This window comes from Phodopus roborovskii, unplaced genomic scaffold (assembly GCF_943737965.1).
Source record: "Phodopus roborovskii unplaced genomic scaffold, PHOROB, whole genome shotgun sequence".
Lineage (NCBI taxonomy): Eukaryota > Metazoa > Chordata > Mammalia > Rodentia > Cricetidae > Phodopus > Phodopus roborovskii.
Window position 1 is genome coordinate 9,650,560 of NW_026126412.1, and position 21,525 is coordinate 9,672,084.

Here is a 21,525-nt window from a genome sequence, read left to right on the forward strand (position 1 = left end):
GTCTTAGCAACAGCCTGAATTGTTTGAGGATTTCCATGGGACCCCCTTGGCCAATTGAATGAAACCCAGTCCCAATACTGGAAGACTTGTTTGGTGACAAGAGATGGCCAGTAAGGACTCCCGTCACTCCCATTATTAGAAAACCTCATTAGGATCCCCTTCATATATTTTAGGGAGTTTCCTCTGTACTGGGTTTATATACCATACATACCTCAAGCAGCCCTTAATTCTACCTGTTTCTCCCCATGTTCTCTTCCTCAGTCCTACCTCCCTCCCCCTTCCCCACCTGATCATTCCATTAGCATTTCACCATGTCCCCCATCCACCCATATTTTCCCCTCCCAAGGAGATCCACGTGTCCCCTTGTCCCTTGCCTCTGCTTATTATCTCTGGTTCTAAAGATTATAGGTTGCTTATCATTTATTTAGTAGCTAATAACCATATATAAGGGAATCCGTAGCATATTTACCTTTCTGAATCTAGATTATCTCCTAAGGATGATATTTTTTTCTAGTTCCATTCATTTGCCCACAAATTGTCTGCTGTAATTTTTTTTAACAACTTAGTAATACTTCATTGTGTAAATGTAACTCATTTTCTTTATTCATTATTCTGTAGAGGGCCATCTAGGTTGTTCCCAATCTCTGGCTATTATGAATAGAGCAGCAATGAACATGGTTGAGCAAGTGTCCTTGTCATAGAATGGAGAAGTGGTTTAACTGGGTCTTGAGGTAGATAGATTCCCATCTTTCTGAGGATCCAGCACATTCATTTCTATAGTGGCTGTACAAGTTTGCACTCCCACCAGCAATGAAGGAGTGTTCCCCTTACTCTACATCCTTGCCAGCTTGAGCTCTCATTTGTGTTGTTGATCTTAGCCATTCTGACAGGTGGTATCTCAAAGTAGTTTTGATTTGCATTTCTTTGATGGATAAGGGTGTTGAACATTTAAGTGTTTCTCAGCCATTTCAGATTCCTCTGAGAATTCTCTGTTTAGATCTATATACTATTTTTTAATTGTGGTGTTTGTTTTAATAATCAAGCTTCTTCAGCTCTTTATATATTATCCCTCTATTAGCTATGGATTGGTAAAAGTGGATTGTTAAAGTCTTTTCCTATTCTGTAGACTGCTGCTTTGTCTGAATGATGGTATGTCCTTATAGATGCTTTTCAGTTTCATGAGGTCACTTTTATTAATTGTTATCTTAGTGCCTGTGTTAACAGTGTTCTGTTCAGAAAGTCTTTTCCTATGCTAATGAATTTAAAACTCTTCCCCACTTTCTCTTCTATCAGGTTCAGTGTACCTGATTTTTTATTTGAGGTGTTGAATTTATTTGGCGGTGAGTTTTGTGCAGGCATTCGTGCAAACATGCAGCTATCCAGTTTGACCAGCACCATTTTTTTGAAGAGTCTGTCTTTTTGCCAGTGTCTATTTCTGATTTTGTTATCAAAAATCAGGTGTCCATAGAAGTGTTGATTCCATTGATCGATATGTCTGTTTTATACCAATACAGTTTTGTTACTATAGCTTTGTATTGTAACTTGAGATCAGGAATGATTAGACCTCCCACAATTCTTTTATTGCTCAGGATTGTTTTAGCTATCCTGGATATTTTTGTTTTTCCATATGAAGATGACACTTGTCCTTTCAAGATCTGTAAAGAATTGGGTATGGAATTTGATGGGGATTGCATTTGATATGTAGATTGCTTTTGGTAGGATGACCATTTATGTTATTTGAGGCTCTTGTGAAAGACTGTTTCCCTAATTTCTCAGTCTGACATTTGTATATAGGATGTCTACTGAATTTTGTGAGTTAATTTTGTACCCAGCTAGGATATATTGCCCTACCTGTTATTGATTGTGATTTACACTGGCATCTAGGCATCTGGGATGGGTTGATTATATATCTAGGTGCTGATTTCCCCATTTCTTGTTGTTGGGTGGGTGTTTTGTTCCTTGGTTTCTGTTTTATTCTCTAGATTTTTGGAGAATGTGGGGCCTGTGTGTTGCCTGGTAGGAAATGTTTTATGAACATGATAGTTAGGGCCACTGGCGGTTCCAGATAAAATGTTGATTCTGGGTATTAGGAATTGACAATTAGGAATGGGCTAGAGGTCTGGGAGAGTCCACAGGAGTCTCTCACAGGAGGCCAGAGTGTTCAACAAGGATGTACTCATTTTGTCTCCTTGGAATTGGGGAAGACATTGAAGCATAGTCACCAAAGAGGGATTACTGTAGCTCTGGGGATGAGACTGAGTGTTAGATCTCAAGTTGCAGAAGGAGAAGGGAAGATCTAAAGACAGCCTCCTGCTTTCTTGGCAGGAGTGAGCAGAGAGTACAAGCTGGAGTTGGGGCCTGGGATAAAGCAGCAAGTGAAGAGAGGGAAGTTGGGAGAGGAAGGTCTGTGGGATCCACAGGTGATATGGGCAGGGGAGGAGAAGGCTGCAGCAGGTGATCTGTTACAGAGCTGGGGACAAGGCTGGGATATTGGATCTGTGGGACAGAGGTAGAAGAGGGAATCTGTGGGCATCCTACCTGGTTTTCTGGCATGAATGGTCTGTGCCTCCTGGAATTGGGGCTGGAATACAGTTGAGAAAGAGAGGTTAGAAGGGAAACATCTGTGGGATCCGTAGGACTTGGGAGCAGGGGACAAGCAGGGTTGCTACAGGTGTCTGCTGCAGAGTTGGGGATGAGTCTAGGGGATTGGATTTAGAGGGGAGGAGGGAGTGGTGAAGGTCTTTAGTTGCTTACCTATTTCCGTGACCCTGTTCAGGTATGTTCCCATTGAAAGCCTGCTGGTGTTGGAGGCTGGGATACTGGGATTAGTTGGGCAAGGAATGGTTGAGGAGATCTTTGTGAGCCATTGGGAATGGGGTCAGAGAGAAAAGGCAGACCTCAACAAGTGTTCTGCTACAGAGATGAGAATGAGACTGGGGGATTGGAGCTGGGGAGGATAGGTGTGGAAATGCCAGCCTGCTTGTTGCCCTGACTGGAGCAACCTTTGAGTGGGGTCCATTTTTAACATTGTCAGACTAAGTCAGATGTCATTTCTTGAACCAGACTTTCCCAGACCACCTTTGAAGGCTTAATTATTCCCTAAATTTGTATGGTTACCATAACACTAGGCAATGACATTTATCTTACAATTTACCACACTTGTAGGTGGTGGTGGGGTGGTAGCATTTCCAGATTTGGATGAAATCAACATACAATGGAAGAAATATAATGTCCTTTCACACTGAACTTAGATATCGCTTGGTTCCTTGGCCTGCTCGTTCTAGAGTGTAGCCATATCAGTTGTATTTACATGTCAAAAGGAATAGTGTTTCATTTGTTTTTATCGAAAGAGCAGACAGGTTTGTGTTATCAGTTGGAAGTCTAAGCCAGGTAAAACATATTTATTCAGAACTATTTGGGGTTGAATATCTTTTACACACTACAAAATTCTACTGTGTATGCATTTTTCATCAGTCTTAAACGTTGCCTGAGTGAAATGTCCTTCAGTGTTATTTGCTGTTTTCTGTGCTAAATTCACCAAGCAGCCTATATGTGTAGCTCATACATTAAGACAGTAATTGAATGGACCCTTAGTAAATTTGATGCATACTATCTTAAATTTTCCTGTAAATTAAGTCATAGCACTCTTCCAAACCTGATTTCTGTCAGTCTGTCTCAAGCAGATTGATTATCTTTACTACACCAGTAAACGTGTGTTTTCTGAAGACCTGGGCTGTAGCCATGTGTTGCTCTCTGAAGCCTGTCACCTGCTTCTTGAGATTACTTCATTCTACCACTTGTACCCACCACCCACACAGAAACAGCTTGCCATACAGTTGAGCTTTCCTCAGCTGTATTCTGTTGTTGTTACCCTTTATGCTCAATCATACTCAAATTGATTTTTGTCTGGAGTGGTTTACTCCATCCATTCCTCCTGGCTTTAACTGCCCTTTTGTGTTAGAGTTTTTCTTTGATTAAGCAGTTTACTAATGTGTCTAATTTTTATATATGCAGTACTCATTCCCCCATTTCTGACTACTTAGACTTCCAAAGTGATGTTTTTATCAAACAGGAAATGAAAGTTAAATATTTTCCATGTTAGATGCTTTGTTGCCATGACAGAATACCTGACAAAAATATTTTAAGAAAGAAAGGTTTATTTTGGTTTATAGTGTTAAAAGTGTCAGTCCAAGTCAACTGCTCCAGTTTTCATGCTGTGGTGAGATAGGAGAGCACATTTCTTTGCAGAAGGAAGATAGAAAGGCAGATGGAAAGGGGCGAGGAATAAGTTGTAGCATTAAAGATACACCCTCAAGGGACTTATTTCCTCTAACCAGTGCCCACGCACCCATTGTGCCATCAAAGCATGACTTGGTCAGTGCATTGTCCACTAAATTAAGTTTGAGCCTTCATTGTTCAGTCAACCACCTGGAGATGAATCCTGCATTCAGCACATGACAGTTAACCTCCTAGCACTCAAAGCAATATTTAGAACAGAGCACATAGTACATACAGCACATGACAGCTGAATGAATAAAATGGCTATAAAGAATATATTATCAAAACTTATAATGCAAGATTAGCATATAAGGGAACAACGAATAAGATTACACTGAGCACAATGATATGTGCCTGTGTTTCTGCTCTCATGTGCTATACTATGTGCTCTAAGTTTTTCTCTTTTTGTGACAGTACAGATACAAAGACACAAACATACATAGTGCTTGTCACTAAAGTAAGAGACAGTGCTGCCCTGCTTCCTATTTGAACTCTTCTTGTATTTGGGCCAGTAGTCTTAGTGCTGCTGGGCTCTTCCTTGTTCATTCTTGGTATCCAGAATTTTTCGTAACTGCTCATATCAAAGCACTGTTGTGGATTTATAGCCTTAAGGTTAAATTTTAAATCTGATAGTCTCACCTTTCAATATCTCGTTTTGCCCTCTGTCTTTCTCTTAAAGCAGTTAGCAGTGTTTATTGACCAAACCGCTGCCTCTTGAATAATGCTTGACCTTCCTAAATGACCTTTCATAGTTTTGTTCTCAATTTCTCTCTCCTTTTGTTATGTTATCATGGACTTCCTATCTGCTCATCACTTTTGAATATAATATATATCTTCCATCTGAGTATGTTCTAAGTGCTCATTAAAGGTCAAGACCATGTTCATTTCCTTGCTTCTAGTGTTCTAAAGAACCATGGAATAGCTTGTTCCCTAATACATGTTAATTGAGTGAATTCAATAGACTTTAGTAGAAAAATCATTACATTTGAAATTAGGTGCCTGGGTTCTGCTTGAGTCTATAACCAGGTCGTTGTATGATTTTGATCGTTTAGATTCTGCTTCCCTTTGTTAATTGTCTAGAGAAGGTTTGTTTAAATGCTTAAAGTGTCAGTTCTTAAGTTTTTTATTAATCTAGGTTGAAATGATAAGCTTCCTGTTCTTTTGGAGTAAAAATGTTTAAGAAGTCTACCTCAGTATGTCTTGGTGTCAGTCACTAAAACGTTTTAAACAGTTGAGAAAAAAGTGGGTAGGTTGATGGGTAAATAGCCTTTCTCTTTTTTGTAAGGGAGATGATAATTGAAACCATTTGGGGTGATCTGAGTCCCAAGTTTATATGCAAATATGTCCTCTAATAGTAAACAATGTGTGTTTCCTTTCAATTTGTTTGTCAGCGGGAGAGCTAGTTTAATGAAACATAACAAAGTGTCAACTCCACTGAGAGTGACATAATTTTCAAAGCTTAAAATTTAAAATTACAACATGGTTGTATTTCACTATTGAAGTTTTGTTTCCAGTGTTGACAAGCAAAAGAAACTACTGGTATTTGGTATATATTTTATTTATTTGAGAATTACTTAATTTTCATTGGTAGGATTTTTTAAACCTATTATTAATGACAAAAATTGAAATGATTATTCTTCTAAATACTGAAAATGTAACTTTTTCTTGCTGTTCATGACCTCAGGTTAGTAGACTTGGAAGGTTCACGCCAAGGCACTATAGGCTTTAAGTCTTGGGTCCCTAAACTATTTTATAAATTAATTTCCCCAGTTCCAATTGTCAAGGGAATCTAAACCTAAAGTCAGTGAATCAGATAGAAACTGTTTGGCTAAGTTATTAATTTGAAGCACTAATAAAAAAACATTAAGGCTTCATGGTGGCATGTTTGAGATTTGACTGTGATGGTCTTTGTAGCTTCAAAGTATCAGTCTACAAGTTTTATGTTGTTAAATTTATTTAAGTATTCTTTGTTAAAGAAATCATGAAAAATATTCAGGACATTTAAGAGACTTTAAGATGTTCAAAACTGAGAAGAATATCACAATTGCTAATGTCTTAGTACTAGTAAAATAGTAAATTAGTGAAACGGCTCTCCAAAAATTACAATTTTGACAGTATACTCCAGGTACTTTTCCTGTATGTGTATGAAAAGGAGTAACTATGGTCAAATATTTTCCACATAATTTTAAAATGACCTCTTTATGTAGATTCCTGCTTTAGGGTAAAAGTTATGTTACCGTTTAGTGGGATGTGTATAGTCATCTAACAGTGACACATTCTAGGAAAGACTTGATGATTTCTCTTAGAAAGCTGAAAGATTCCTGTTACGGAATAATATGTTTAGCACAGCAGGTAGATGAGGTTTTGGAAAGCTATTTTCAGCTTCATTTCAGAAGTGGAGAGTGACATAATAAATTGAACATATTAAAGTTATGCTTTTGCCTTGCTCAGGTTTTAGTTGTACATGAACCAGAATACTGAGAATATACCAGCTTTCCTATAGCATTTGCCTTTCTCAAGGTGAGTTCTTTATTCTTTCTTGACTCCATATTTGAACAGTCTCTGAATTTTTCAACATCATCTCTAGGGTGCTTTTCTTCTCTGGGTACCAAAGGTACAGCATCATTATCTCCAAGTCTTGATCATTACATCAGTTTCTATGATTTTTGTTGGATTATTTGTGCCTTACTTACATGATCTACATCTTTTAACAGTAAAGCTTTTAGCAGTATCTCACTATAGTTGTAGTGTAAAGGAAGGGGAACAATATCCTTCCCCAGTTTATCACATTCTATCATATACATCTTCTAGATCAATCTTGCTGAATTAAGTTTTTATGGTGGTTACTTATTAAATGCGGTTTTACAGTTGTAAAATATGGTTTTACAGTTGACGACAAGAATGACTGAACTGTTAAATTGTCTTTGTGTCTGTGTGATGCTGTATGGCTAACCTTGAAGATGCTCCGCCACTGACACTATTTTCAAGGCCAGGTTGAACGAGGCTCACTTTGTTTGCAACACTTTACTAAGTAAATTGCCTTTTAAATCTATAATTTCAAATAAAGCAACCTTCTGGCATACTGTTAAAGAGTGTTCTGTTATATTCAGTGTAGAGATAGAACTGTTACAACCTATAGGAAAAAGAGTGGAGAATGTGAAGTAAAATAATGTAACCTTGGATGTGAAGTGAAATAAAAGATGCTCTATCTATAATCCAGTTGCCACAATTTAAGACATTGAAATATAGAAATAGAGTTGAAGTAGACATTTAAAAAATAGTCCTGTTCAAGAACCACCTCTCAACTCCTTACTTGAGAAGTTGTCTTCTAATGGTGGCGATCACTACAAATAGTCATGAACAGGTCAGTGAAGTAAGTGGAATTACTGTCTGTTTATGGACAAGGAAACCTAGGTACAGAGTGTTTAAATGGTGTGCCTAAGTCACACAGCTGTTAGATTGAGGGCTTGAAGAGAGAAACTCAAAGTTCTGCCATTGCACTTCATATAGCTAATGCTCTTCAACCATTCAGTTTGATCAGTCCATCTTGAACTAAAAGAGCTGTTTGGTTTTGGGTTTGGTTCTTTCTCTTTCTTTTTAGAGATAGAATAGTCCAGTTTGGCTTCCAATGTCCCTACCTTAGTTTCCTTCAGCTCAGTTTCCTACCGTGCTTGGCTTTGTAATTGCTATTCTTCTGTTTTTTGAGATAGGGTCTCACTGTGCATGTAGCCTCTTGCCTCTGACTCCTGAGTAATGAGATTAAAAGTATGTGCCACCCTTCCCAGCCTGCTGGTTTTAAAGTTTGGTGTTTTCATTGTTAAGTGAATTAGAAAAAGATGAAGAAAGCCATGCTTTCACCATTTTGATGTCCTTAATTTATTGTTTTTCCTTTTCTTAAAAATGGAGGTTTTTTTGTTTTTTGTTTGTTTGTTTTGTTTTACATAATGTATCCTGATTACAGTTTCCCCTCCCTCTAGTCCTCCCAGTTCCTCCTTAGCTCCCAACCTGTCTGGATCCACTCCTTTTCTGTCTCAAATTGGAAAACAAACAGGCTCCTAAGTGGTAATAATAATATAAAATGAAATAAAATAAAATAAGATAAAACAAAAACTAACACACTAGAATAGGAAAAAACAAATAGAAGAACAAGAGCCCAAGAAAAGTCACAAGAAACAAATACAGAGACTCAACTTTCCTATTCCGGTATGTTAGTTTTTATCTTATTTTTACTTTGTTATTATCCTATATGTATGTGAAGCCCTGACATAATATTATGAGACAGGGAACCTCCAAAGATGCCGTTGAGTTCATTTTGTGCTGGCTATCTACTGCTAGGCATACAGCCTACCCTTAAGAGTAGTTTGTTTCCCCCTTGAGAGTTCCTTAGAGAAACCTAAAATTTTATTTGCAAGTGGACGTCACTTTAAGATTGCTTTTGGGTAAAGGATAGGGCATATGTCCAGTCTCATCTCTAGGACCCTGTCTGATGCCGACCTGTGCAGGCTCACTACACGCTGTGTCATTCTCTGTGAGTTCATATGCGCTTTGATCCTGTTGATGTACAGGGACTTCTTTCCATGGTGTCCTCCATCCCCCCTGGCTCTTGCACTCTTTGTGCCTACCTCTTCTGTAGGGTTTCCTGAGCCCTGAGAGGAGAGACTTCATGGAGATATACTGTTTAGGGTTGATTGTCCCAAGGTCTCTACATATTGTCTGGCTGTGGGTCTCTGTATTTGTTTTCATCTGCTGTAGGAAAAAGCTTCTTTGATGATGGTTGAACAAGTCACTGATGCATATATAACACGACATCATTAGTCATTTTAATGATATGTTTTTTACCTAGAACAGTAGCATTTGATTTTCCCCTAGGTCACTGGGTTATCTAGTCTCAGATTCTTGGTCACCCAAGCAGTGCTGGGTAAGGTTTCCATCTCATGGAGTAGGCCTTAAGTCAAATCTGATTTTGGTTGATTGACCCCACAGCACTAACATATGTAGGCAGGATACCTTTGTAGATCAAAAGGTTTGTGGCTGGGTTGGTGTTTTCAATTTCCCTTGTAGCATGAATAGTTTCTTTTACCAACGATGCTAGCTAGCATGTAGAAAACTTTATATAGGCACCCCAGCTTGACTTCTTCATGTTCAGTGAGTTTTGTATGTGTTATCTTCAGTAATAGGGCCTTGCCATCAGCTTGTAGAGGTCAACCTATAGTCTTGGCAATTTGTTTTCAGTATTTACACAATAAAACCAAATTTAAGCACTATCTATGCACTAAACCCAACAGAAAGTACTAGAAGGAAAATCCCAACCTGAAGAGGTTAAACCCAACAAAACACAAGAAATAATAATCTCAGACCAACAAATCAAAAGAGAAGAAGTACGCATGTGTACCGTGCCCACACATGCACCCCACATACAAATTAACAGGGATCAACAGATACTGCTCATTAATATCTCTCAACGCCAGTGGTCTTGATTTTTTAATAAAAAGACACAGACTAACAGAATGAAAGCAAAAACAGAACTCATCCTTCTGCTGCATCCAAGAAACACACCTTAACATCAAGGATAATCACCTCAGGGTAAAAGGATAGAAAAAGATGTTTCAAGTAAATGAATCTAAGAAGTAAGCTGGTATAGCTATTTTACTATTTGACAAAATAGACTTCAAACAAAACCTAATCAGAAGGTACAGAGCAGGACACTATATATTCATCAAGGAAAAATCCATCAAGATGACATTTAAATTTGTAACATGTGCACCAAACACAAGGGCACCCAGGTTAATAAAAGAAACCCTACTACAGCTTAAATCACATATTAACCCTCACACACTGATTCCCACAGAGTGGAAGATTTCACTACCTCATTCTCAACAGTTAGACAGATCATCCAAACTAACACTAACAGAGAAATGCTAGAGCTAACAGGCGTTGAAAACCAAATGAACCTGACATAGTTACAGAACATTTCATGCAACCATAAAAGAATGTACTCTCAGCATCTCAGAGAATTTTTACCAAAATTGATCAGATACCCTTAATTTATAGAGTATTTATTGGGAATAAGTTTTTACTTGTATTTTCATACATATGTATTTTCATACATACATACTTTGGTAATTTGAGTAGATGACTATGTGAGTGGCATCACATATTGTGCTTTAAGTTTAAATTAAGTGTGTGGACTTGAATACCTAAATGCCACAAGAATGAGATATTTTATTGTTAAAGTCAGTTTTCTTAAAATATAATTTTCAAAATGTATAGAGAGTTTTCTAGCATTATCCCTACACATTAGTTAATTTATTGTTAAATTTATTTGTTTCCTTTTTCACACAGGGTGTGATAGGTATACAGCTGGTTGTTACCATGGTGATGGCCAGTGTCATGCAGAAGATTATACCTCACTATTCTCTTGCTCGTTGGCTACTCTGTAATGGCAGGTAAGTAAGGGATAGGCTGATTGTAATGGGAACTTTTTTGGTTGTTTTGAGATGAGGCTTCATGTAACCCAGGTTGGCCTAGAATTTACCATGTAATTAAGGTACCTTCAGTTCCTCATCTTTCTCTTTCTGCCTCTCAAGTACTAGAATTGTAAGCATATACCACTTCACCTGGACGATGCATGTCGCCATTCAGCTTACACGGCCGAGTAGCGTCCTCTAAGTACTAATTCAAATTTGTTTCTAGAATCACAGCAAAGAATTGTGGTGATATTTTGTTTATGATCTAATGTGAGAAATCTTACTTTCTCTTGACATGGTAGTTTATTTGTATTGCACGAAGACAACAGGGCAAGGGATAAGAATTCAATTCGTATTCCCATTCTCTCTTCCATCTATTCTCTGGCCACTGAGAATAGGAAGTTTCTTTTCTATTTACCTTTAAAAGCTGATTAGCAAGAAAGGGAACACTTAGAAATCTAAGTGTTTTATTAAATGTTAGAAATTAGAGAAATGTCCTGCTTTTGGTGGTTTAATTTAAAAAATTAGTAAAAGAACTAGATGTTCTTTGTTTTGGAAATAATTTTATTCTCCTTAATTCAGTAAATATGGAGTGGAATTATATGCATTTATCTATATTGTACTGTAAACTTGATAATATTTATTTCCACTGCTTCCAAAAAAGACCTAGGTTGTCATGTTAAAATTTGTATAATATAATAAAATCAGAAGAAAAGAAATTAGATGGCCTAGTTACAGAAAAATTTATACCTAAAAATATAAGTCATGTGTATTTCTTGTATGGTTAATGAAAGGTCAGTGATAAATTTGGTACATAATTACTTCAATAGATGACCAAATGTTGACCATGTTCTTTTGTTTAGGACTTATGAAATTTAAACACAATGGATGACTCTTACTAATACTTTCTTTTGCAGCAAGACAAATAAGTCTTTAATTTAGAAGACTATTCTCTTTTAAAAATTTAAGTTTCCTTTATCTACTTTCTGTTTTATTTGTTTTTGCTATGTTTTATACTTTTCTCTGTGTGATAATTATAGAAAAATATTCTGACTTAAGTTTTTAATACTGCACATTTATATATGTACTGATGATGGTAAACAAGCTGTTTAAATGTATTTTAAATAAATAGTGATGAAATTTTTTTGATAAAATTGAGAAGCCCATATACAGATCTGCCATCTATGACTGAAATTTTGTTACATAGGCTTAATGTTGTTGTTTTGTATTTCATAGAGACAAAACAAAGTAAAATAACAGTTGTGCAAATTTATCACTAGTTATAAGTAGGTGACTTAGAACTAAACATATAAAACCTTAAGATATATAAAATAAAGTTGTTAACATTAGAATAATGTGTTCCAAAGTTTTCTTCTTTGTGGTGCTGGGAATTGAATGCAGGATATTATTTATGCTAAGAGCTCTCACCGAGCTGCATCCCATCACTTAAAGTTTGGTCCTTTACAAGGATGTGTCCTATTTCATCTTATTTTGTTATGTAAACAAATTGGTATCTTGTATTAATAAAGGCTGCCTTTAATGCTAAATAAAGTTCTGTTAATAGACATATATTCTAGTAAGGTTACTTCTCTGTTCTTTCATATCCTTACTGTTTTATGTTTTAATGTTATCTACATTTGTAAAGTTTGATGCTGACATTTTGGACTCACATCAGCTCTGTCAACTAATTCAGTAGAATAAGATCATTGATTTTACAACATTTAGAATAATTACTGTTTTGTCAACCTTCGATGATATGAAACCATAATGTGTTAAAATTGAAAAACACTTAGATAGCTTCTTAGTGGTGTATGTGTGATTAATCATAAATGATAGTTTTCATTGGAAGCCATTTGAGCAATTGAAAACTATTATAAGATGACTTGGGAATTACTTTTTATAGAACTGTTTAGTGAGATGATTTATGTAAATGAATACATGTATAGATATCACTAATCAACAGTATCCTAGAGAATTTGGGTGGATATTTTTCTTAGTTTTTGTGTATATCATCTTACTATTCATTTATTCCTTGATAATATAAATAAATGATGACTTTCTTAAGAACTTAGGACTTCAGTTCATGTTAACTTATGTCCTGTATCTCTTTGATTACATCTTTGCAGTGCAGAGGTTAAAAAAACTTCATAGTTCAGCCACTTTTCTAAAAGAGTGAGCACATTCAAGGAATAAGCAACTATACCGAACAAAACAAGCAGTTTTTAAAATTAACAAGACATTTAATATTAAAAGTTCATTTTTTAGTGCTTACTAAATAACATTACTGTAATTTTTAACAGTAGTTTTTTGTTGTTGTTAAGAAAAAATCTGTAAAGCCTTTAATCTGCTTTAATTCCATTGATATTACTTTTGTATGTATGGAAAACATACAAATAGATTCTTTTTAAAAATCTAGTGCCTCATTTGGATATTCTGAGTGAAGTAAGAAAAGAGATGCATTGGGACACATTATAACCTCCAAAATCCCAGTGCATGTGAATTGCTGTAGGTTTCACTTCTGCCAGACAGGAATGGAATCAAATAGGGAAGCGGTGTGATAGGGTGGACTCTTCACAAGATGGTGATTGAGGAATTCAGTTATCTTTTAAGTGGTGAGACATGGGGATTCTAGTTGTCTGCTTGTTGTGTTTTTTGTGTTCTTACTGTAAAGTGCTGTGCTGGTTGGCAAATGAAAAGAATGGATTAGGGATCAAGAGATCCTGAAGTATCAGGGTTAGAAATAGACTCATTCATTCTATAAGTTGGAGCCTTTACACTACAGCTAGCTAAAGGTTAGAGGGAGGAGGTAATACTGTTTTCTTTGTACTTCAATAATAAAAACAAGATTGAACACTTCTCTTTTTGGAATAGATGGTATTAGTTCCATTTTTACATGTGGGCAAATAAGTTGTTTACTCTGGTCCATATAATGAGAAATAAATAGACTTCCTTTTAGAAGCCCAAGTCATAGTCTAGGCAATGGGTTTCCCTAGACCTGTGATTTATTTTCCACTACAGCCCATCTCAGTCTGAAAACAATGAATGGGAAAAGGCTTCAGAATAAAGAGGTTATCTTTTAATTGGCACACCCCCCATTCTGAGTAGAATAATGAAACTGCACTCTGTTCCTAACTGACTACACTATGCTTGATAGTCACTTAAGACCCATGTCAGGACATGAGGCTTACTTGTGTGCTATCAGAGTGCAGCATTCAAGTATCTTTATCTTTCCATTGTAGATCAGGTTGCTTATGTCATTTACCCCTCACTTCATTTGATCACTTAGGCATTGTATTACCTTGCGCCTTCGCATAAGGGTCAGGAGAGTACAGTGAAGTTATAAGTGGCAATATTAACAACTCTTATTATTGCTATAATTTTGCTGCTTATTACTCATTGTTACTCTAACTTATAAATTAAACTTTACCAATGAGTATATATAAGGAAAAACTCATAGAATATAAAGGGTTTGATAGTGTCTGCAGTTTCAAGTATACCCACTAAGGGCTTTTGGTACATACCACCAAGTATAAGGGGTGAACTTCTGTGTTTTCTTGAATGATAGCTTCTCTTTTACTCCATCATGTGTGAACGGGGTTTTAAATGTGATGTGTTTCTCTAACCACAAGTGGAACTGTGATTTCTGTTGGCAGTTGAGTAATTTAGGATTATTTTTGTTGTTTTCTTTCTTTGCAGTGCTTTTTCTTTTAAGAATGCTGTGTATATGTAGTATATACTCACATACATATATACACATCAGTAGTTACTGCTAGTATATGATTTCACTTACTGTGTTCTTAGTGTTATTCTTTGGCACCTAGCCATGTTATAAGTCAAAAGGCCCATCAACACTGATTTTGATTATAGAAGCATACTATGAAGTGAAGTTTAATTACTATCTTACTGCTCATTCTATACCTCTTACTTTGTTATATGGAGGTAAATTTATTCCATATCTTTTTTATGTTCCATCCTTCCAGGCTGTAATAGGAGAATACATAGTGACCATTCACAATCTAAAATTACCTAAAGTCTGAAACTTTTTTTAAACAGGTGTATAATACCACACATAGACAGTTCAACACTTTATGTTCCAGGTAATAGTGAAATTGTATGTACATTGAAAACACTGTTTTTAATTACCTCCAGGCTATATGTATGTTAAAACAAACAAATTTTGTCATTAGATTTGTATCCAACACCAGGATATCATGTGTCTGCAAAATTCCAAAATCTGAACTCTGAAACCCATCTGGTTTGGTTGCAGGTTTTTTCGGCCACTGTTATCTGCAGTGTTAGTTGTACTTTTGTAAGATTACCAGACTTGATTGAAGGGATTTCTCCTTTATGAGAAGCTGAGTTGTTTAAGTAGTAGCATCTCTTAGGCCAATATGCCATAAAGTGTACTGTTGACCCTGAAAACCAACTCTTCAGAGCCTGATGCTCTGTCTTAGACTTCCAGTCCTTCATTTAAGGACAATCCTAATAAGTTGCCTTCTTTATATAGTTAGAGTGAACAGCTTTCTTTAACCACTCACTTGAGCCAAAGAACTCTCTACTTTCTGTTGTAATGAACGTTACTTTTTGTTTTGAAGTTTGCTTGGCCCTCTTTGCACAGAGGTAAGTGATAGGATACAGTCTTCATACATTTGAATAGTGGGTTTGCATGGACATAGAGTACTGCTGACTCATGGTACTTTCTTTGTCACCTTGCTTTTCATTTTCCTTGTTGAGCAGCTTAAACCTCATGCATGCAATTCTCTTTACACTTTTAGTTTTGTAATTTCCCATTTTGGTTTGCTACCTTCCTTCATATGTCCCTCAGCAGAAATATGTTTTGAGCGCCTGTGAGGTGGCTCAGTGGGTAAAAGTGCATGGCACATAAACCTGAAGGCTCTATCACTAGACCTCATGGTAGAAGAAAACTGACTCCCACATTTGTGCTCAGGTATGCATGCTTTTGTGCTATCTTGCTCTCTCTCTCTCATAACATACATATTATAATAGCTTAAAATTCAATTATAATTTGGTCAAATGTATTCTAATATTGTGTCATTCCATATTGAGTGAGTGGGGTGTTACAACACCCCGATATTCAATTGTTTGAATTCTTTTTGCCTGTTGTTGGTTGCATGTTGCCTGAGTCAACAATCTGGAAGTTTCTTTCTGTTAGAGCAACCTACTATTCAAATGCACAATAGGTAGGCCCTAAAACCTAAGGGAAAGATTTAAAACTTCAGTTACTGCCTTTATGGAACGTTTAAGTCCTTGCTCTCTGCCTTAATAACTTCCAGATTCATGATGTTCTTTGAAATCTTCCAACAAATAGCAAAGGATTATTTATCCCCACCTAATAGAATTATGACCATTTAGAATAAAAACTGAAATTGTGTAGTTAGTGCCTTTGTCAGTGCTCTAAGAAAGTACCACCAACTGAGTGGCTTATATAGGGAGAAGCCGGTCTCTCACAGTTCTAGAGCCTGGAATTCATGAGACCAGGATGCTAACATGACCTGGTTCTGCTGAGTCTTTACCTGTTTGCATACTGCTGATTTCTCTGGGTATCTTCAACATGGCAGAAAGAGAAAGCCAACTTTCTGACCTGTTTTTAAAAGATCTTGGATCCAGTTCATTATGACCTAATTTACTCCAAAAAGCCCCATATCCAGATATTGTCACAATGGTTACTAGACTTCAGCAAAAGAGTTTGGGGAGACACAGACATTCTGTTTTCAGCAGTGATCTGTACTGTATGCCCCAAAATAAAGTTTTACATAATTATATGGTAAAATCATCATAGCTTGCTCTGTTAATACTGCTTTTGTTTACTTGTTTCATGGTCATTTACATTTCAAATTTCTAAAGAGGTTTGATATAAATGACCCTGCTACTTAAATTTTTATAGCCAAGTTCAGACCAATAATTCTATAGTTTCTGCTACTTGATTTTCAGTGCTGCTGAATAGTTATAGTGGTCAGATCTTTTATGTATGTGGCCGATATGAGAATGACCATTATAGACTTGATTCAATAATTTAGTAAAGTACAACAGCAGCTTAACTTTATTATTATCTGAAATATTGCTATTAATATAAACTCAACATAAGTGAAAAAAAAAAGGACCGACAGTAGTCAACCAAGTTAACTGCTAGCAAATGCACTGAAATTATATATTTAAATGTGAGAGGTTCAGGTCTTGGTGAGAGCCTTTTTTAATTTGTAATTTTTGTTGTTTCCCACTTCAAAAGCATTACACACCTTCTGGATGGAAAACAAAGATGGCAAATTAATAAAAAATGTTTTTTATAAAAGGTAGTAGATTAAATGCCCTGATATAAAGGTAATAATAATGTAAATATTGCATTTCCTCCTAATCTTTTTATTTAATTTTCCCCATTAGTCATGCCATAATATGTTAACAAATTACATTGTGCTTTTGCTTAACATAGTTAACAACTTTCCTCTTCATACATTCTTGTAGCCATGTTAGGAAGGCCCAGTAGAGCTGTTGCAAACATGCAGTCATTTTCCTAAGACAAAATATAGAAAGTGGGAACCACGTGGAATAGAATGAAACTGCAAAGTACTGCTGCTTATTAAAGGAAATCAGGCCAGCATCCATCTGAGTTTTGCTTGGTGACTGCTGTCCAGAGTATATCTTCTTGCTATTGTTTCTCACCTCTCTCTGATGCACAGATTAACAAAATAAATCTTAAATTGTAAATTGAATGAATCTTCTCAGTTTGAGACTTATTAGTTTATCATAAAGTCTGTACTCCAAACTACTCCATACTATCATCACTTGTAAGGCTTTGCATGATCTGATCCTTTCTTACCTCTTGAGTTTACCTCTTGAATTTTTTGGTAATATAATTGCCTTGTTGGGTTTTTAGTTACTACAATGTTGCGTATTTCTTTAAACTTCTGTTCTTTTGGGCATGCTGTTTCTTGCTTGAAATGCTCTTCTCTCATTTCCTACCCATTAGGGATGCTGGTTAAGTACTGATTCACAAAAGTTTTTTTTTTTTTTAACCCATATATCTAATCTTATAACTAATAAATGAAATCATATTTTTACCATTTGTTTTTTTTTAATGTGGTATCACAACTTAAAATTTAATTTCATTAAAAAAATGGTTAAATTCTACTCTGACTGGAATAGAAGCATCAAAAAGTCAGGGATTTGGGCTTTATTTAACTTGAGTTTGAATCAGGTATATAACCATGTCAAAGTATTTGGAGCATGGTGGGCTCTCCATAAATGGCTGAAGAATGAATGAATGAGAGGTAGATTAGAAATAGATGTTCCTAAAAGGTTCCGGTAACACTGGAGTTCATCTGTAAAAATAACCCTAATGAAGTTAAATCATCTAATAAGAACTACAGTATCTATTCCATTTTAGAAAAATTGACTTATAAATATAAGGTAGGGGCCGGAGAGATGGCTCAGTGAGTGAAACACTTGCTGGGTAACCATGAGACTCTGAGTTTGGATCCTAAGCACACAAAAAACAAACCCAATAGTCCCATAATGTGCCTGTCACCCTTTTATGGTAGTGGGCAGAGATAGGAGCTGCTCTGAGGCTTCCTGCCTGCCTGACAGTAACAAACAACCTCCCTCCGGGTTTCAGGAGAGACTATGGCCTCAAAGGAGTAGGGCAGAAGAGTGAATGATAGAGAACATGCAGTGCACTGCCCCCTCTGGTTCATGTTTGCATGTGAGCATATACACGTGTGCTTACACCACATCCCCCTCTAGTTCATGTGTGCACGTGAGCATGTACACACGTGCTTACATTATATCTCTCACAAATAAGTGTGACCATCCTGAATTAATTTCAAAAGAAATAGTACTTTTATGATAAAAGTTTTTAAAGTATTTCATCAATTCTGTGATTTTCACTCATGTTTTATTTCTCAAATCCAAACAACTATAAATTTAGTCTTTTAAATGTGTTGTTGCATATATATACATATGTATGTATGTATGTATATATATATGTGTGTGTATACACACACACACATATATATATAATTATATAATGTTCTTCTGAATACCATGCATTCACCAATATTTCTTCATTCTACACTTGAGATTATCCCACAGACTAAAATATTTGTAACACCAGAGCTCTTATGTGGACAGAGCCTTCCTAGTCAGTCATGGATTTCTACCAGGTGGTAAAAAATGGTTGTGGACCTACACATATTTTCCCAGTTGGGGCCTAACAAAGCTATTTTGTTTGCTTCTTTTAACTCTCACAAAAAACCACCCTGTTTGTCTAGTCAAGGCTACTTTTATTTCACTTTGACTTTTTGTTGATAGTTTTGCTTTTTCAAAAGATGACCTCCAGGCCAGGCACAGTAATGCAAGCCTTTAATCCCAGCATTCAGGAAGCAGTTTGAGGCTAACCTGTTCTACATAGTGAGTTCTTCTTGGACAGCCAAAACTACATAGAGAAATCCTGTTACAAAAAACAAAATAGAATGACTTCCAAACAGAAGACTGAGTCATTGTCTAATATTCATAAGCACAGAAAAGCTGTGATGTAGCTCATGGAAATTACATTGGAACAATTAGCAAAACATGGGAAAATGCCATATTTATGGCTGTAGACATTAGAAAGGCTATGTTCAGAATGAGTTAATACTACTTGCTGTGAATTCAATGTTTATGAATCAGCAATCTTAAATAAGCATTTTGTAATAGAAACCCATATAACAAGGTTATGTCTTGATCAGTTGATGAAAGCTGTTATGACCAGAGGCTTGCAGGAACCTAACCCTGTATTTCCCCTAGGAGCAATGGTTCAGTGATTCGCGGCGACTTTATAGAACATAACTACCGCGAATAACGAGAATCAACTGTAAGTTAAAGTTCTGGACTTGAATGAAAATAGCAGGAAGTTCCTCCTCACCTGTTAATTGTGATGTAGGGACTGTGTGTGTGTGTGTGTGTGTGTGTGTGTGTGTGTGTGTGTGTGTGTGTGCTCATTAAGCTAGGAGGAAAACTGAATTATTTTGGTTCAGTGATCCTTTTTGAGCACTTACTATATGCCAGTAACTATACTAGCTTTGAAGTATACAAAAAACAAAAAATAATAAAATAGTAAGTCAGCTTCAGGAAAATTAGAGTAGTGTTGTATTGTTATCTAACCAACTGGCAGCTGGCTATACTACAATTCAGTAATTCATAGAGTAGTGATTCATGAAATTCAGGAAACTTCTGTGCTTATCATTCTGTAAAAGATGCACATATGATAAGATCTGGAGAAAGGCACATAGTTTCTGTGTCCTTTGCATGTAGAATATTACCAGAAAATTTGGGAAGGATCACTAAAGTCTCACAAGCAGGCCACGGCCCCTCTTGGGTTCTTAGTGTCAATAATAAGGAAATTGAGAACAGACTGGGAAGAAATCTTTAGGACAGTTTTACTGAGTCTTAAAAGGAAAACTCTAGGGCAGGCAAACTCTAAATGTCAGCAGCTGCCTGAAAAGCCGAGGAGAGAAAGTGCCTCTTTACCGTTAGACATTGATTCCGAAGCAGGAAGCCACTGCCAATAAATGGTTTGAAACACTTGACACAGAGTGAGGAAACCCAAAGCATCCGGTACAGTATATTTTCAAAAGAGATGAAGATACAGGAAAAGAAAAGAGGTTAGCTGCTCTGTGAGCAACTGTACAGAGGGTGGGAATTCTGGGAAAGAAAGGTCTATTATCTTATTAAAGGAGTAAATATTCCTTCCCTCTTTTTTAACGTGACATTGGGTGAATCTGCCTTTCCTAGGGGTGTCCACATAACCAGCCAGTTGACTTACTCAACTGGATTAACTCCTTAAGGAGGAAAGAATGGCTTGTTTCCACCCAGAGGTAGATTTCATTTCTGTGACTAGAAGGTAATAGCTTTTGTTAAAGGACCTTTTCCTGCCACTTTAACAATTCTCCTCTAAAGAAGTAGCACTATAATCAATCAGGAGATGGGTTGAGATTGGGGGAAATATGTAACAACACACTTATGATAAAAATTTAGACACCCAGTCCAGAGCTGCTCACCAGAAGGGATTAATGTAGTTTTAGTTCCTCACCTTCCTCCTTCATGTAGAACATCAAGGCAAGGGTCCATAGGGAGCAGGAAAGCAGAACTCCCAGGTGTCCTGGCCAGAGAGCTGATGTGTTCCAAGTTCCATGCCAGGAATGAAGGCAGGTCATGGGAGGCCTGGAAGTATAAGAAGATGTCAAGTCTCAGGAAGATAGGACATACATAGGCTGTTCACTCCAGGCAAAGGCCTCAAGGCCCACACAAAGCCATGCATAGGAGGGTATAGTCACAGGAAGACAAGCATGTACACAGACACACGTGGGCAAAGGCCTCTGTCCTCGAGACCACATTTATACAAAACCCATGTGAGTGTTGCATTTTGCCAAAAATAGTCATATAATGGATGACATTACTGTTTACTTAAGGATTCCCCTGACCTGCAATGCTTACTTCATAGTTAGTCCCTGTGTGTCTAGCATTAACTATGCTGGACATCCATAAAATCTGTAATGATGCTATGTTATCTAAACATACATTGTCCTTTGTGGCCAGCCCTCTGCTGCCAGCACAAGGACATTTCAGGACCTGGTGTTTTGGGCTCCTTGTCTCACCTGATCAATGTTCGGGTTCTTACCTTGAAGGCTTCCTCCTCTGAGCCTATCCGTGTGTTAACCAACCAGAAGACTGCAGCAAACTTTGGCATCCAGAGGTTTTAGGGAGTTTCAACCATAGATACAATTTT

The 21,525-nt window shown here is 36.6% G+C and overlaps 1 protein-coding gene across 5 annotated transcripts in view; it reads left to right on the plus strand.

Annotated features, from left to right (window-relative positions):
* The window catches only part of Tmem161b (transmembrane protein 161B), a 66,114-nt gene that overhangs the window by 14,639 nt on the left and 29,950 nt on the right, over window positions 1-21,525 (plus strand). For 2 of the 5 annotated variants that reach the window (XM_051182812.1, XM_051182811.1), the window contains exon 2: window positions 10,621-10,724. The exons of 1 other annotated variant lie outside the window; for it this stretch is intronic. In XM_051182812.1, coding sequence (XP_051038769.1) covers window positions 10,621-10,724 — 104 coding nt within the window. Of the gene's footprint in view, window positions 1-10,620; window positions 10,725-15,340; window positions 15,366-19,544; window positions 19,612-21,525 lie in introns of those variants that run through there. 2 more of the 5 variants (XM_051182814.1, XM_051182813.1) reach the window with 2 other exon arrangements.